At 37.3% G+C, this 19,374-nt stretch overlaps 1 protein-coding gene across 1 annotated transcript; it reads left to right on the top strand.

Moving 5' to 3' along the window:
• Positions 1 to 7,895: 7,895 nt before the first annotated feature.
• Positions 7,896 to 11,676, top strand: LOC147631238 (uncharacterized). The gene is made up of 10 exons (XM_086809574.1): positions 7,896 to 8,745; positions 9,118 to 9,192; positions 9,304 to 9,411; positions 9,497 to 9,657; positions 9,871 to 9,985; positions 10,074 to 10,228; positions 10,367 to 10,418; positions 10,499 to 10,567; positions 10,724 to 10,801; positions 11,017 to 11,676. Exons 1-10 carry the CDS (start codon positions 8,299 to 8,301, stop codon positions 11,266 to 11,268), a joined length of 1,512 nt encoding a protein of 503 aa, XP_086665700.1. The 5' UTR covers positions 7,896 to 8,298; the 3' UTR covers positions 11,269 to 11,676.
• Positions 11,677 to 19,374: the final 7,698 nt, after the last annotated feature.

Raw genomic sequence — 19,374 nt, forward strand, 5'->3', positions numbered from 1 at the left:
GTGGTCGGAGGGCACTGGCGGTCAGAGTGGTCGGAGTGCTCGAAGCAGTCCGAGGGCACCGGTGGTCGTAGTGGTCGGAGCACACTAGCGGTGACGGCAATCGGAGCAGTCGGAGTAGTTGGTGGAGTGTGGAGAATTGGCTTCCCATCCACAATAGTTGCATGGATTAGTGCATAATTAAGAGCAAAAAAGACTTTCCATGCATGTTAATCCAATGGAAAACTTTAGCCTTTTTCAATAATATAGTCATGTGCTTTGTAAGAAAAGTTTTTTACAAATCTTCTATAATAACATAAACCAAGAAAAGATTTCAAGTCATGAATATCCTTTGATCTAGGCCATGATATAATGATCTCTATCTTTTGAGAATCTACATGAATTCCATCAGCAGAGTAGCAAAGTATGCCTAAGGTATTCAACTTCTATTTAAAAGAACTCCCTCTTATCCTTTGATCTAGGCCATGATATAATGATCTCTATCTTTTGAGAATCTACATGAATTCCATCAACAGAGTAGCAAAGTATGCCTAAGGTATTCAACTTCTATTTAAAAGAACTCCCTCTTATCCAATTTGGCATAGAGTTGATTCTCCTTCAAAAGACTAAATACTATCTCTAGGTGTTTTTCATCTTCATCTTCATCTTCAGCAAAGAACAAGATGTCATCAAAGAAAACCACCACAAAATTTTGGTGTTTTAGGAATATGCAGTTCATCATGTGACTAACTGTAGGTAGCCGAAACATTAGTAAGTCTAAAAGGTATTACTAAAAACTCATAATGACCCATTTGCATACAAAAGGTAGTCTTATAGACATCTTCTTTGGCCATTCTAACATGATGATAGCCTAATTTAAGATCAATATTGGAAAACACCTTGCTCCTCTTAACTTATCTAAGAGATCATCCACACGTGGAATAAGATATCTATTTTTGATAGTATTCTTAGGCAATCGAAAAGGTGGGTTATTCATAAAACAATCTAAAAATTGAAATGAATGGATCATTCAAGGTGTCCTTAGAAATTGGTTCAAAAGCATTGACTATGAATTAGTCTATACTTTTTCTTTTTCTGATGGCTTGCTTGGCTTGGGTATGGCTAAGAAGTACGCAACCACTAGATTCCCATAACCCTTTCAAACATACATTGTCACCACCATTGAATGCAAAAGATATGTCATGAGAATCATAATCAATGTGAGGTTGTGCTCATGTCTCCATGGTATACCAAGAATAACATCATATGAGTGCAAAGGTGCAACAAGAAATGTGCGAGGTTGCCTATATAATGTAATAGATAAAACTACATCTTTCACTTCCTTAGTGCAATTGTACTTTGTTCCTTAAAAAGAAGTTTTGATCTTATACTTTGCAGGAATAGCATTCAACTTAAGAGAATGCACAAGCTTTTCGGAAATAAAATCATGCGTACTTCCGTTCATCATGCAATATATTTACTTACTTGTCCTTAATTTTTCCTTTCATTTTTAGAAGCATATAAGGTGAAACTTTCTTTTCAATAGGTTTAGGCATACCTGGATCATCAAAAATATCTTCAAGTTTGAAATTACCCTCTGGATCAAGAGAGAAGTCATCATCGTCTACATCTTTCTCACCATCAATTATGTTGACTCGTGTAGTTGGTTACTTCTTCTTCTCTAGGAAATTGGGTACGATATGACATTTTTGTCTCGACGATTGAGCATGCCACATTCCTTGGTGTTATGGTTCACCCTAACCCTCCTTGGAACATATCCAAAAAGAGATTACCTGGTGAACTGCAACTGTCGTGAGGATCTTTCCAATGGCCAAGCTTGTAACCCTTGAGGTCTCCAAGCTCTACAACTCCTTGAGAAGCAATTCCACCGTGCCTCTCACGAGCATTGTCACACCGCCGCGTTGCACTACGGGTACTCGTACCTCCTTTCACCTCCCTTCACTCACACACACTCACTAGCATCTCACTAGCATGCATTAGGGAGAGAGGTTAGTAAGAGGATTAGCAAGAGCAAGACTCAATTGCACAAAGGGAGAGTCTCTTGTATTATGAGAGATATTCACTTATATACATGGCCATAAGTGTTCACACTCACTTAAACTGTGATGGCTGGCCGAGCACTTTAGGCTCATAAAAGGCCTAATGCTATTACAACGACTACTTTCATAATATATCCATGAAGTACATCACTTAGGACTTCATCCTTGCTTGCTACCACACGCACTTAAAGCGGGAATTGCCATAAATACTCCATCATACTATTACGGGCGCCCATACAAGTTGTAGCTTTGGACACTATTGCTTCATATCTTGAATGTATGACCCTTTGGTGTATCTAACATGACTCCTTGATGTAAGATAATGGTAGTAGATCTTGTTAACCCTAGAATTGGGTTAACACTTAGTATGGAATCTTTCTTCTTCTATGCATCATCACACTTTTTGTTTTTGTTTTTACTATTAGCACCATGACTATTGTTAGAAACAACAACTTTAGTATCATTACCAATGTGCATATCAAACTTACAAAATCTTGAGGTGGTTTGTTCTCCCTTGGTACTCCATTCTTTTGCTCACAGTTTGTAAGCAAAAGAGATTTCCATGGATAGAGAATGAGGTTAACACATATTGAGTAGGCTTTAATCTAGCAATAAAACCCTTCAATTGTTGTTTTTATTTTTCAAGCTAGGGTCACAGAGATGAGCAAACTCGTTCTGGTCCTTTAATCTCACTCTTTCAACGGCTTGTAGTTAGATGAGAATTCGCCAAACTTGCCCACATATACTAGTGTAGTCTCTTTGTCAAGTTGTGTAGCATGTCCCATAGTTTACGTGCTCTAACTTTCTACTCAGATGGCAAGAAATTCCTTTTGATGAGATTTTGAAACTCCCTCCAAGTTTTTGGCCTTCCTTGTCCTTTGCTTGATTGCATTCCACTATAGTGATGCACTTTTAACCAAATGATTTACAACACATTTAGCCTTATATTTCTTGAAAAAAAAATCCCCAGAAAAATAATCATTAAGATGGCTAATCCATGACAACATCGTGTTTGCATCTTTCTTACCATTAAAATTATGGAATGTGAAAGCTTTAAGGCTGATTTTCTTTCCTTTTTGTTGCTCTTTCTCTAAAAAATCCTCCTTTTTGTTGCTCTTTCTCTTCCTTTTTGTTGCTCTTTCTCTTCCTTTTTGTTGCTCTTTTCTCTAAAAAATCCTCCTTGATGGTACAAGTTCATGTTCAGCACTTCGAGCTCGTATCCTACTAGAGATTAGTTCCTCCAATTCTATTCCTTTAGCTCATTCCTCGTTTAATTGAGCTTGAATAGATATGAGTTACTCCAAAAATAGAAGGTGGTTGTGGGTTTGTCATGATGGGGAATGAAAAAGGAAAAATAAAATTGTAAAAATTTGATAGTAATTAAGATAAGCAAGAAAATAATATGTGTAGAATAATACTTATGGCCTTGCTTAAAATTTGATGAAGTCGTATGTTTAACCAATTTTTGTGGAATAAGAATCAACAACTTTAACTATAAAAAGGAAGTGGTTTTGTGAACTTGGGTAGAAGATGTCGAAGAAGCTTGAAAGGTGGCGAACCTTGAAGATGAATTGTTCTTGAAACTCGTGGTTTGAATCTCTAAATCCTTGAAAAATTCTTTGAAATTTTTGTCTTCCTTGTAATCCTTTATGCTCAATTGCTTTTAGCGTGCACTTTAGTTGTTCCCTTTGTAAGCTTCAAATATAGTCTTTTTTTAAAGCTTAAGTAGTAAAGCTTATGGATTTTATATGTTTTAGCTAGAGCTAAGGCTTTAAGCCTTAATAAAACTTTTTTGGTATTAATGCTTATAGGGCCCTGTTTTGTGCAAGATTTTCTAGCCATAAAGCCTTAGAAGACTTTAAAGCCTTAGAAGACTTTAAAGCCTTAGAAGACTTTAAAGAGTTTGAGTGTAAAGTATAAAACTTTGGAGCTTTTATAGCTTTTAAATAATAAAGCTTAAAGATTTTTAGTTAGCAAAGCTTATGTGAAAGGCGACGATGCAATAAGAAAAAAGAAAAGGGGAAATCGATGGTTGTGGCATTGCGAAGGAAAGAAAGCAATCCTGATTTTTTTAGAGAAAACGTTAAGGAGAAATCACTTATGGTCATTGATTTTGCTAAAATCTCTATTGTGAAGCCTTTGTAAGTTTGATAAGAGAAGATTAATGCACAAATCTTACTAATTGCATCCATAGCCTCAAATATTGGAAAGGGTGAGGGATAAGGAAGGTGGTTTTAGTCTTGAGGGTAGTTTTGGAGAGTGGTTTTAAGAAAGGTGGTTTTAAGAAAGGTGGTGAAGAAGCCTTATCCCATGGTCCAAAACCTTTTGCTATTGTCCAAAGGTTCCCAAAAACATGTAGATTAACCTTCCAATTCACAAGTACTTTTTATAATGCCTTGCAACCTTTTGCCTCTTCCCGTTTAATTATTTGTTGAAGCCGTAGTAATTTCTAAAAATTATTTCCTTGGCCTCCTTTGCTCCAAAAGCTTGCGTAAATTTTTTGTTTTAAATTTTTCTCCAAAAAATCTTCTACTTGAGTGGTCCCCCAAAGGTCTAATACCATTGTCAAGACCTTTATGACACTTGGAGAATAATTTTATTTCTCAAACACAAAAATTAGAGCAAACCATAGACTTGGAACAAATTAAAAGCATGAACCTTACATAAACAAAATAAAATAAACCAGGGAACCTGAAAATAAGAGAGAGATCACTGTCACAAGATTGTGGTCAATCTCTTCCTAGATGAGTGTGGCCTATCGTACCACTCATCCATATTTATATGTATTAAAAGCTTGCTTTTCAAAAAGACAACTCCAAAAATAAAGCTAAAGAGCTCTTGAGTTTTTGAGTGTAAAATCTCTTCCAAAGCTACAATTATCAAGTCTTGGGCCTACCAAAAGTATAAATACTAATTGGTATATACAAAGGTTTGAGGCCTTAGTCTTCCAAAAATATTAATGCCAAAATATGTAACCATAATAAGTGTTCACATATCTTCCAAAATATCTCATTGTGGTCTAGCAAATGTTCCACCCCCGTGACTAACAAAATAGTCCTTCACTTAATCATTGCCTATATCCAAAAGAATATTAGTCAGCATACAAAGCCGATTAAACACAAAATAGTCCTTCACTTAATCATTGCCTACATCCAAAAGAATATTAGTCAGCATACAAAGTCGATTAAACACATTAATCTTGACTATATCATACCAGCGCACATAGATGATTAAACACATTAATCATACCAGCGCACATAGATGATTAAACACATTAATCATGACTATATCATACCAGTGCACACAGCTGCTTAAACACATTAATCTTAGAAAATTATATAAATAAAAGGTGCATCCCATACATAAAATATCCCTATCATATTAATCTAAAAATGAAATAAATAAAAGGTGCATCCCATACATAAAATATCCATGTCATATTAATCCTGACTATATCATACCAGCGCACACATCTAATTAAACACATTAATCTTGGACAATGATTGTCCCCACTCGACCATAGAGATTATGACTAGCATCAACAAAATATCATCTTTAGTTGCTTGACCTTAGAGATTTCTACTCTTAGATATAAACAAATTTCAACATCCCTTGAAATTGTGTCTTCTCTTAACTCTAAGTTTTCATATTGATCTTTTTGGATAGGGTTTTATGTTATTGGGTTTATCCTAGAATAGATTAAGGCTCCTCCTAATAGGTTGTTTATGGTTCTAGTTGGTGAGGGTAGTATTATAGAATTAGTAGTTCCCTTGTTACTATATACCCATAATGCAAGTCCATGGAAACCTAAACTACATTGATAAGAGGATATTGGTTCATTTGATGGATTACCATCCGCATGGACACCATTTCCCCAATTATTATTCTTAATCTCAAGTGCATGAATTGGTATATTTCAAGATTGAACTATCAATTCATGCTCTTGGAAGGCACTCTACTAAATCTCAGAAAGGCACCAAAAACCAAGGTGTCAAGCCTCTGTAAATTATTACTATTTTTCCAATCGCATGTATATCCATATGAATCATATGATGTACATTTTGAAATGCATAATGTATGTTTCTCACTATATACACATCGTATGATAATATAATACATGATGTATATAATAAATGATATGTGAGTATCTTTTAAATAATATAATATAATATATATGATGTATATAATGAATGATATGATAATATAATACATGATGTATATAATAAATGATATGTGAGTATCTTTTAAATAATATAATATAATATATATGATGTATATAATGAATGATATGATGATGTAATAAATGGCATGTATGTAATAAATGGCATGTGGCTATTTTTTCCTCTAGTTTAAATTACTTGAGACCAATTGTATGCATATAGTATGCGTATAGAATTACTTTGTATAATGTACCAAATAAAATGTATGATGTGCTAAACCTAAATCATACGACATATGCTACATATTTCTAATAATGAACATATGCATATAGAATGAACTATTTAGTACACAACAAGTGTCCACAATGTACCACTCACATGTACTGACACACACATGTACGACGATGTATTTGCCTAACAATCCACTTGTATGGATAAGGGTAACACGTGTCACTTAGTGATTTGATGATGTGTTAATTTATTTATTTTTTGTCTGTAAAAGATAGGGTCATCAATATTTATCACATACCCTGTGATATCATACGATGCAATGAATGATGCATATCATATGCTACTTTGTAGGTTTTGCATATCATATACTACTATGTAGGTTTTTTATATATTTTTTTAATTCATGTGTGTGTGCACATGCACATGTGTGAGAATGTTAGTGCTAAGTGATGGTTGTGAAAGTCTCTCTCTCTCTCTCTTGCCCCAACCACCCCAACCACCCCCCTAGCCTCTCTCTTCCTTCCTTTAGGTAATCAAGAACTATAAAAGGCACATGGATGATAAAAGAGCTCATAATTAATAAACCTTAACTAAAATGGAGCAAAATTCAAGAAGGTAGCAAGAGTAGCTCAAAAGGTTGGTGAGTGGGTGGCTTTTCATGAAAGAAGAGCTCTCATTCAAGATTTGCACACCATGAAACCAACAAACTCTCAACCTTTAACTATTGAAATTGAATCTTAGCCTTTTTTCTTTCATTTGCTTGTGAGAATACCTCTCATGTTCTATGCTTTCTATCGGTCCCATCTGTCATAATTGGCCTCCATGAATGTTAATTAGATTTCTATGTCTCTGTCTCTGTCTCTCTCTCTCTCCATGTGGAAACATCATGTGGCAACGTTTGTAAGTTCTTGAAATGTTCATTATATTAGGCTACTACTAGAGCCATTTGTTAGCCCACGAGCACTCTCTCTCTCTCTCTCTCTCTCTCTCTCTCTATTTGTAGATGTGTGCCATGGTTATTGTAAGTTTTTTTGTTTCTCCCCTCTCCACAAAGTATGCATGCACACTTGCACACTTGTCAACACTACAATGATGACATATATAGGCAAATAATGAACACCTAAGCTGAGCATGGGAAGAAGCAAATGCATGAATAGGCAGACAAGAATGGTTATTGTCAAGAGGGCACATTATGGCGAGGGTAGTGTACAAGTGTGAAGACACTAAAGCTCTCTCTCTCTCTCTCTCTCTCTCTCTCTCTCTCTCATATTATTCATTCATTTTTCAAAATGTTAGGCCATCCATGCAACAACCCAATCCACGGGCCACCCCTCTTGACACATGCAGGCGCACGTGCACTCATACACAAGGTCAGCACTAAAGTCATATGGAAAGTAAAGAAAGGCGTTGGGGTCATTATTATGGCTGGGGTTTTGTGTACATCGCGCGCCCTCTCTCTCTCTCTCTCTCTCTCTCTCATATTTTTCAAACTGTTAGTTAGCTGGCCCTCCATGCAGCCACCCACAACAACATGTCCCCTTCGCACATGCGCGTGCAATGCGAGCTCGCACCCGACACAACAAACCGAGGGAGGGACGCCTCGGCAGATCCTCCCCCTCCTTCCCATACCTATGGCCTGCACCCTCACTTTTGTCTCCTCCGGCGATCTCCCCAAAAGCCAAACGAAAGCTCCAAAATTAAACCCTTGCCTTCCTCGCATCTTGGGACACACACACACACACACACACACACACACACTTCGCTTCATTGAGCTCCTGATGCAACCTGAACTCTTCTGATCTTTGCCATAGCCTGGCTTTCTCCACCAGCCTTAGCCATTGGCCTGTCCATCACTTGATCTCTTTGCCATCATGGCAGTAACTATCCTCCCCCTATCCTTCCCTCTGCCTTCTGCAGAATGCAACCTTATTTCACCTTGTTCTGCAGCAGGGAATGCAAAATCAAGCAAGTTTGTTGCAGAATCAGACAAGTTAGGGAGGCTGCAGAGCTCAAAGAATGGGGTGAGCCAGGGTTTGCAGTTAGGTTTTAGTCTGAAGGTAGGAGGAGGAGGAGGAGGAAGAGGAAGAGGAGACGGTGGCAGCAGCAGGAGGATGATGGCGGCCGAGGCCAAGCTGAAGATAGGCGGGCGGAAGACCCCGGAGAAGGAGTATCCGTGGCCGCAGAAGCTGAAGCCCGAGGATCTGATGGGTTCTCCACTCCCCTTACTCTCCCGCTTCAAGCCCATGCCGAACAAGCCGAAGCCTGCCCCCCTCCCCTTCGAGCTTCCCCTCGTCGACATCCAGAAGAAGATCCAAGAGGCATCTCTCTCTCTCTCTCTCTCTCTCTCTCTCTCTCCAGTCTAAGTTCATTGATTTGTTTCTTTCAAGAAAATATGGGGGATTGATACACGCATGCATGCATGCACGCTCACATACATTCCCATATACACAGACAAATATGTTCACACATACAAACAAACACAAGCACGCCCTCTCACAAACCTGGATTTCCTGCCCCCCATCCACCTGCCTTTCCCTGCACAGGGTTTTTGGAATAGACTAATCTAGATGCAAACAACAAGATGATCAGGTTTATAAAAGCATGTGTGACCCTAGCCCTATGAATTTGAGCAAATTAGGCTATGAATTTGCTGCTATGACTTTTCTCAAGCGATTTGTTATCACACGCAGGTCCGTGATCTTGCAAACAATACAGGCATGGACTTTTCTGTGCAACTAAGTGAACTACAAGAAAAGTATGATGAGGTACAAAAGATTGAAAGCATGCTCAGCTTGTATGCTTGCTCTATCCATTTGTTTTAAAAGCGCAGCTTGTAGGCATATATCATCCATGAAATTTTTATGTTCCATGTCCAGGTACGCAAAGATTTGTATGGTCAACTCTCCCCAGTACAAAGATTAAGTGTGGCGAGGCATCCAAACAGGCCAACCTGTCTGGACCATGTCCTGAACATCACTGACAAGGTTTGGTGCCAAAACTCGAAAGATTGGCTTTGAAACTATTCATATATCCAAGAATTTTTTCACTTGCAACCCTTCTGTGTTTCAGTGGCTTGAGCTTCATGGAGATCGAGCAGGATATGATGATCCTGCACTTATCACGGGTATTGGAAAAATGGATGGTATGAGCTTCATGTTTGTTGGCCATCAGAAGGGACGAAACACTAAAGAGAACATATACAGGAACTTTGCCATGCCAACACCCAATGGGTATGATGAAGTATTTCTTGTGTGATCTTGTTCGGACCTTGAATTCTCCACGCATAGCATCTGCTACAACTTAGAGAGTCTTAATTGCATGCTGTTATTTGCTACACAAGTTTTGGTACTAAAATATCTGGAAATCGATTAAAAACTGTGGTTATCTAAAATATGAGACTAACTTCCTTGTTGCATTGCATGACAATTTGGAACTGTTTTCAGGTATCGGAAGGCTTTGAGAATGATGCAACATGCCGAGCATCATGGCTTCCCCATCCTTACGTTTGTTGACACCCCAGGGGCCTATGCAGGAATTCAAGCAGAAGAGCGTGGACAAGTATGGCACACTTAATGTGTGAATTCAACAGTCATCGCTCAAAAGAGGCAGACTTTTGGATTTGACAGTGACTATTTTGTTCTTTCAGGGTGAAGCTATAGCCAAAAATCTCAGAGAGATGTTTGGTCTGAAAGTTCCTATCATCACAACTGTCATCGGAGAGGGTGGATCTGGTGGTGCACTTGCTATAGGCTGTTGTGATAAGATGCTTATGCTTGAGAATGCTGTATACTACGTGGCTAGGTTTGTTTCTCAAATTCTCTCTGAACTTCAAGTATTTTGAAGGGATCTTTGTTGCCAGCATAATCTCCCACGTGAAGAGTTTTGAAGGTTCTTTTAGCATTGGCATGATGACATTGCTGTGACTTGGGTTTCATGTAGTCCGGAAGCTTGTGCAGCTATTCTATGGAAAACTGCTGCTGCTGCCCCACAGGTAAGACATTGAATGGTCATGATTATCTGGTGTGCGAATAATTTTGGTGGTCATCTAACTGATGCCATTGATGTGTCCAGGCAACTGAGGCATTGCGAATCACAGCTCATGAACTTATGAAGCTAGATGTGGTGGATGATGTCATTCCAGTGAGCTTTCATATCCTCTTTACTCATAGAAAAAATGAAGAATATTTCATAATCACTGGTCAGCATCATACCTTGTAGGGGGAGAAGCTATCAAACGAACCAGTCGATGAAAGGTTTTGTGGTATTAACTCGTTCCTCTTCTACTTGGTTCTGCAGGAGCCAATTGGAGGCGCACATTCAGATCCGTTCACAACATCAATGAACATAAAAGAGGCTATAATCAAACACATGCGTGTAAGTAAAAAAACTGTTGTCTGTATAAGCTCAAAAAAATTGTTGTGTATGAGCTCATACATGTTTCAAATCTTTATCTGAATGTTCTTTCAATAAAACAAAGGTAAGTAGGCTGTCTTGCTTTTTAAAAAGTTTGTACCAATCTTGTGGGATGAGGGTTTTGCAATAGTAGGGCGACACAATCTTAACACACTTAGTGACTGAATGAAATACAGGCACTCCTAAAGCTGCAGCCTGAGCGGCTGTTGGCACAGCGTTTAGGAAAGTTCCGGAAAATAGGCTCGGTTCAAGAGGGTGTAAAGCTCGATCCACGAGTTAAGCGAAACATGAAGCCACGTGAAGCGCCTCTGGAAAGTGAGCAGCCTAAGCTGCTACCTTCTTATGTGCATCAAAATCTGGAGTTACAAAATCTGGAGTTAAGCGTACCTTCTTTTGCAGCATCTGCTGCTACTGCAAAATCAGAATAGAAATATGGCACAAGCAAAAATCCTTACTTTCTACATAGATGCTTCTACTAAAGAAAATATTAGAGCCATTCTAATCCATCACATTGCCTTTATAAAAAATCTCTGCTCGATTGTGATCCTAGCTCAACAAGGTCAAAAGAAGTTATAGCTTTTTCACTACAGTGCAGGTGTTTCTTTTATGCTGCTAAGGACTCAACACCCTTCTACTGTGGATTTGTGCCATCACAATTCTTGACTGTGAGCATTCGTTTGAGTGGCACTTATAAGACAAATCTAGTTTTGTTACTTTCCATTTTGATTTACATGGAAAATTGTACATACCAGGGGCTTCTACCCAGCACAACGTGCAACCTGATAATGTAGTATCAGAATATATATTATGCATAATCTGCCAGTTTGTGTTGGACTTCTAAGGTTCATAGAATTGGGATCTGTTTTAAGAGCTCCTTTAGTTCAGCTAATCTCGAACTATTTAAGTTTTAAGTACTAACTCATTCTTTGGAGGCAATCTCTACCTTTATTGAACTATGGGTGATGGGGCTATACAACAAGACAAAATTTTGTTTGTAAACAGGTTAGTAATTTGCATTTGCGCCTGTAATGTAATGGGTATGCAAATTGTCCAATTGAAGTTTAACTTTGCAATCAGTGTGATCATAGAGCTCTCAAATTCACATTCTTATTGAGCTAGGTAGAAATTTGCTAGTTCAGTCTTTGAATGTGATTAAAGATTCAGTGAAAGCATTCACCATAGGCTTGAAGAGATCTGTCTTAAACAATGTACTTTGTACCAAGAAAGTTAAGATTACCCCAAGGAGATCCATTGCAAATGTTTTTAGTGTGTACCTTGATAAAAAAGGTTGTTTTTTCATCTTCAATATTTTTTATTTTTGTTTATTAGTACAAGTCTCTTTGCACACAATGGATGAAGACAAGCAAAATGAAAGGGGTAGATGCCACATGAAGTGTCAATAGAAGTCATGAATTGAACTAGAATGCTTGGGTAGTAATGCTTGTGGTTTATCTTGAACATTTAAGATTGTATAGAATGAGGGAAATGCACTCAAATGTTTTGAGTGTGTTAATGGAGGTGCAAATGTTGAGAGTATGTTAATGTTTTTTAAATATACGATAAGGATCTTTGTTTTGCAATAAATCTTCTCAAGGAATCGGTTACCTTGTTGAATAGCAATATTCATGCAAACCTTAGCATGCATGATTTGTCATTTGTTTGTTGTCAATGTTGCTCATTCAAATTACATGACATTGATACAAATCTAAATATACGGTGCATTGATTCATTCTCATTGTTGCTTTAAAGAAACAAAGATGACACACTAGCTTGCTCAATGGTGGCATTGATATTGGCTTGAGCATACCAAGCTCTAGTTAGTAAATAATTCACTTATCATTTTTTTTCCAACTTGCCTGAGGGTCAAGATCCTCCCATAGTTACTATTTTTAATGTAGGCAATGCCTTCGAAAAAGCACCTTGTGAGGTTTTGAACCAGGACTTCTGGTCTGGGGCAAAAACCTTCACTACTTGGGCTATCACTTCATTCTTAGCATTCTTACGAAGAATGAAAATTAACTTTTGAGAATGGCATGATGCAAACTAAAGTGTGCAAATCACCACCATGTCACTATTTAAATATTCATCAACACAAAAACAATGATGTTATTAGAGGTGTAACTATTATAATTTTAAGAGTGGTGATCAAGGATGAGGTAGATGCTATCGTTGAATATAGAAGAAGCCTCTCAAAGAATCCACAAACACCTTCACTACTTGGGCTATCACTTAACCAAAGTGTGCAAATCACCACCATGTCATGATTTAATTATTCATCATCAACACAAAAACAATGATGTTATTAGAAGTGTAACAATGAAAATTTTAAGAGTGGTAATCAAGGATGAGCTATCGTTGAATGTAGAAGAAGCCTCTCAAAGAAGCCTTGCACATAAACATATAAACCAACATTCGCAATAAATGGAAATTGTTTTGACTATTTCAACACTTCTTTTATGCATATGTAGGCATGAAAGAAGTGTTGTCAATGCTTCTTTTATGCATATGTGTGGCAAGGAGGTGCCACAAGTCTCTCTAAACTTTATTCAAAACATTAGGAGAAATATGGACTCTCCATTTTGTCCCTTTAAGGGGTTTCTCTCACTTCTCTCTCTCTCTCTCTAGAAAAAGATTCTAAAATAATGTTATAATATTCGCTCTTGTAGAATCAAGGAGATCTCTTTATATTGTTTTTAAAGAGATTACCTATTATTTTATTGTAGTACTGTCCCATCTCCAAAGTTAGGATCATCTATCCTTAAAATTCTCAAATTTAAAATAATAATATTCTATTTGATCTAAAAACGTGAAGCATCTAAGATGTGACACTCTTAAATGTCCACATGACTTTTTAGCTTCTAAATCCTTCCAAATAGATTGCATTTACGTATTTCAAAATGGGAGAAGATAAAAAACAGAATAACTTGATGTAGACGTTATATTTTCGAATTTCTTTTTATCCACGCCTACCTCTATGCTCTAAGAGTGTGACTGTTAATTTTTGTTATTTTTCATTAAGTATACAGGGGTTTATGAATTTTTTCTTCATTTCGAGACTTCTCTAGATTTTTTAGAATAAAAAAAGTAGGGTTTTCAGTTTAGGGCGATTTTAGTTTGCTTTGATGAGATATTGCTTTAGATTTTTCACTTTCCCTCCTTTGTACATAGAAAATTCAAATTTGTGTTTGTTTTCTTTAGTAGCTATGCTCAAAAGCTTTCTTTCTCGCCTAAACCGCATTAATGAGTTTAGATCTTCTCAATCATGGGATTTCTTCTCTTCTGTAAAAACATAGAAATTGAAGGGTATGTTGATTATTTGGTGCCATGTAGTTAGAAGCACATATTCATCTTCCCCTTCAATCATATTTCTGTTCATTAATATATGCAAAAGAATCAAAAAACAAGAGAGCAATAGAGGTATGTTCATCTTGTTATCTGTTATGGTTTAATTTTGTCTGAGTTATTATGTTTTCTTTTCTATTTTGACCATCTTATTGTTCTAAATGTGATTTAGTCATGTGTGAAATAGAAGATAATAGTTGAGTTTAATGATGTTATTTTTGTGCTATTTGGACTGTTCATTACTGATTTTCTGAGTGCAACAAGTGTGTGAAATATAATTGTTGATTAATAGTATTGATTTAGTTTTGAAAACAAGAGAGTAAAAGAATCAAAGAACAAGAGAGAAATGGAGGTATGTCCATCTTGTTATCTGTTATGTTGTTTTGTTATGGTTTAATATTGTTTGAGTTATTTTCTTTTCTTTTCTATTTTGACCATCTTATTGTTCTAAATGTGATTTAGTCATGTGTAAAATAGAAGATAATAGTTGAGTTTAAGGATGCAATTTCTTTGTTATTTAGATTATTTATTAGTGATTTTTTGAGTGAAACAAGTGTGTGAAATATAATTGTTAATTAATAGTTATGATTTAGTTTTAGGATATATTAAAGTATGTTCAATAATGTTATTTCTCATTTATGATGTTATTTCTCATTTATGATATTATTTATGTGTTATTTGGGTAAAACAAGTGTGTTATTTTGATTACAAGTTATGATTTAGTTCTATATTATATTGAAGTTATATCTGGTTAAAGTTGTGTTAATAATGTTATTTTTGGTTAAATTTTTGAATTGTACTAATGTATAAAAGCTACTTTTTTGTTAATAGTTGTATTTTGTCCGAAGCTAATTTTTGGTTAATAGCTGTGTTTTGTCCAAATGCTAATTTTAGGATGTAGGCCAGATCAAGAAGGAAGACATTCACTTCCAATTGGAGGTCGAGTATGCACCCCTAGACAAGGGAACGACAAGTAAAAAGCAACCAGAGATAATGCAACAAGACAGAAAGCACGGAAAAAACATGTCGATCTTTGGGTTGAGGGGTGTATTTATCCACCCGATCCAATTACCCCAAGACCTCCATAATTTAGTGGGCTTACATCTTTCATTAAGTATGTGTGTGGTGAAGGTAATGCAGGGTTATTGGGATACACTAGGAGGCTAGCAATGCAAGTTCATAGTGTTTACATATTTGTTCAGCGCACCATGATGGGCATGGATGTAAGGATTAAGGAGCTCACAAAATCACTAAGTGAAAAGGAGAGAGAGAATCAGAGTCTGCAAGATGTACGCTTAAAGGAGAGAGAGAATCAGAGTCTGCAAGATGTACGCTTAAAAGAGGTAAGCAATACCTTCATAGCTACAGATGCTCAAGGCATATGTGACAAGGTAGGGATTAGCTCCGAATCCTATGCTATGAAATCTTTGTAAGCAATTGGATGCAGGGTGTAAGGATGTTCTTAACAAGAGACGGGTGGCGCCCATCCCTAAATTGTTCCATGTTGTAAAGCAGGCAACGAAAAGATCTTAATGCAAAAGTCTTAGACACAATTGGTGAGCCAATGCATTTGGAACATTAGGATAAATGTGGACTCAATTTTGGGCCTTTTAGTTCTAGATAGAGAGTGGCACTCAACCAATGAGGAGGAGGCTTCCTCCGTATTAAGAGACTAAGGTTTTGTAAAAGGGGAGAAGAAGGGTGTGTGTGTGAATGGACTTATGGTCCACTAGCTCACCTATTTGAAGGTGGAGCTAAAAAGGCATTGTATGGAGCAAGAAGCCTAGTTGTATTTTGCGCAACTTAATAAGCAAGATATTTTTCTTGTATTTTGTGAGTCTCTCTCCTCCACATGTTTGATCTAGCATGAGCACCACGAAATTCTAACATGGTATCTAGATCTTGGCAAGATTAGGTCTCTTTTGTGGTGTAGAATAGGTCAATTTCTCTTCTTTTTTCTTTTGTGGAGCTGAACCTCCTGCTAGTGGAGCAGCTCCAGCAACTTGTGGAGGCAACAACTCGTGGAGCTTTCAACTAGGAAAGCGAAGAAGACCTCCAGGCGCTTGAGCTCATATAGCCAATTGACGGATTCCCCTTCTCTTGGCCGTGACATTGCCACCTTAGCAGACCAGCATATGATTCCTGCGCAGCTGATGCCGTACGACAATACGCCGTGTGTAGACATTGGTAGCCCTAGAGAGCTTAGGGCTTTTGAAGCCCCAGGTCCCAAGATCCTACAGCTCAAATCTTAGCCCTAATGGTGGGTAGCTACGCACGATTCTTGCGCAGCTGATGCCGTACGACAATACGCCGTGTGTAGGCATTGGCAGCCCTAGAGAGCTTAGGGCTTTTGAAGCCCAAGGTCCCAAGATCCTACAGATCAAATTTTAGCCCTAATGGTGGGTTGAATCAACTATGAGAGTGAAAAAACCAGGCGCCTAGTGTTTCCCTTCTCCATGAAAGCTTGCTCAAGCTTGTTAATAGTGTTCTTTTTCACTAATCTCCTCTTCGTTGCTCTAATCACTTAAGTGCTCTTGTGAGGGCTTGTTGCTGATCTTATTTTGAGTTTGAAGTGGTGGGCGTACACCATGAGAAATTCATGAGCCTCATTCTCATCAAGCTTCATCAACAACATCTTCAAGTGCACAAAGCTTTTTCAAAGTGTGTTCATAAACACTAATAGTGTTGATTAACACTAATGAGGCTTATAATCCAACAAAGGGGAGTCATTCTAAAGTGTTTCTAAACACTAAGAGTGTTCTTAAAACACTGATGGTAATCACCAATGCAAGTGTCATTAGACGCTAGAAATGTGCTCTTAAGCACTAATTATGTTTTTAAACACTAATGGTGATCTTAATCACCAAATAAAGTGTTCTTTAACACTAATGAAGCTAATCTCCATCAGAATTAGTGGTTAGGCACAAACCCTTAGTGCTAAACCATAAAATTTACCATCTTAATCTCCTTTTTATGCAACATCCTTAGCTTGATTAAGGGTTGTTGCACTCTCATAAGCCTTTCTCTTTCTACTTAAGCCAAAATATCAAAAAAATTTAGTTTTTTTCTTCTTCATAAATCAGCCCATTACTCTCTAGTAATCTCCTTCAATACCCAATGTCAAAGGACAATACCCAAATTAAGAAGTTCTCAGGAGAGGGCTTCCACACTTGGCAAGTCCTTGTCAAGTATAAGATGATGTCCAAAGGTTTTTGGCCATTCATCTCCGGCACTAAGGTTATTGATCGAAATAAGGCTGAAGATATTGAAGATGATGAGAGGGCACAAGCCATCATAATGCTTCATCTTGATGAGGCTCTCATTCACGATGTGGACCAGCTTCCGATTACAAAGGAGAAATGGGATGAGCTTGATAAGCTCTATGGAGCTCGTGGTAAGAATTCCAAGATCTCACTTAAAATTGAATTTTTCAGCTTGGAACTCAAAGAGGGAGATGGCATTGGAGCCTTCATCTCTCACTTATGGCTCAACTTGCATCAGTGAATGCGAGAATGGATGAAGATGATGCAGTGGCTGTTTTGCTAAAAGCAGTCAAGAAGGTGTACCCCACCTTAGTCACCACCCTGAAAAACATACCTTATCCCACCCTTGAAGGAGTCATTCAATATTGTCTTGATAAAGAAAAGAGGCCAAAGGGAGGAGCTGAATCTTCAAATGCAACAACTTCATCGAATATCGAACAAGCTTTGTCACATCAAGTGATCAAAGTAAGATGTGTCCATTGCAAAAAGGTGGGTCATTTGGCAAATAATTGTTGGATCAAATATCCCAACAAAATGAAATTTAACAAATGTAAACAAATGGGACATATCACTTCTAAATGTCCTAACAAAGAGTCAGAGGCTAACTTTGTATCAGCCTCGAACTCAGCTGAGAAATTGTTTTAAATCTCAAAGTAACCACACCTATATTCCTAACCTTGTACGCCTAATGTTATAAAGGCAACCTATGTCCAATACCACCTATTCCAATTTTCTTTCATAGTTGGTATTGAGGGGGGGTATTAAGAGACTAAGGTTTTGTAAAAGGGGAGAAGAAGGGTGTGTGTGTGTGAATGGACTTATGGTCCACTAGCTCACCTATTTAAAGGTGGAGCTAGAAGGCATTGTATGGAGCAAGAAGCCCAGTTGTATTTTGAGCAACTTAATAAGCAAGATGATTTTCTTGTATTTTGTGAGTCTCTCTCCTCCACATCTTTGATCTAGCATGAGCACCACGAAATTCTAACATTCCGTAAAACGGAGAAATTCGGCATTTTAAGGCAAGAATTCAAGTAAATAGAGTAAACTTATGCTCAAAATGCATCTTAAAATAACATTTACTCAACTTAAAATAATAATAAAATAATACTACCAAATCTTTACACGTATGCTAATGATAGTGGTAGTTAATGATAGAGAATCTCTAAGTTTTTCCCCAAAACTAGCTCTGATCTTCTTCGTCTCCAAGATAGTCATTCTTTCTTTTTCTAAGTCTCCTCCAAATTAAGATCTCATCTTCTTCTTCCACGTGTCTTTTGCTACACAAAATGGCAACCTGTAGAAAGCCTCGTACTAGCATTTCAGCTATTATTGTATTCAATGGTTGTAATACGGACGATGGGACACGGATACCATCTACAATTACAAATCAAGAGCTGGGTACTTTTACAAAGAAGGAAGAGGAAGAGGAGAAATGCTAATGAATTTGTGGAGCCATTCAAGGGACAAGTTAAAGAGTTCAAGGCATGTGAATCGAGCAAGCGTGTGACAGAGGTACTAATAACAACATGTTTTCCAGCATGTAGAATTGAGGGTGAAAAAATTTCCTCCTGGTCTTCCACGATATCGTCCCAACTGTGAGTAGTATCTTAGTCAAAGCTTATTTTATTTTAAAAGTGTTTAATTATTGTTATTATACAGTTTTTTATCCATTCAATCATGTCTCCTTATTGTTTTAAAAGTGTCTAATTGTTGTTTTAAAAATGTCTAATCATTTGGTTTTATGCAAATATTTATCCATCTAATAGGATAGATTGGCAACCAGTGGAGAGTATGAGTGGGATTTTTGGTGCTTTCCATGCATATGTAGGAGAACAAATTTACTAAGGAAGAACTCATAGAGATCTTGCAGACCACGGCATATTTTTCTATGATATGCAGTACTTAGAACCAAACACGTCTTCTGGATGG

Source organism: Cibotium barometz, chromosome 15 (genome assembly GCF_041138505.1).
Source record: "Cibotium barometz isolate CiBa-2024 chromosome 15, ASM4113850v1, whole genome shotgun sequence".
NCBI classification, from domain to species: domain Eukaryota; kingdom Viridiplantae; phylum Streptophyta; class Polypodiopsida; order Cyatheales; family Cibotiaceae; genus Cibotium; species Cibotium barometz.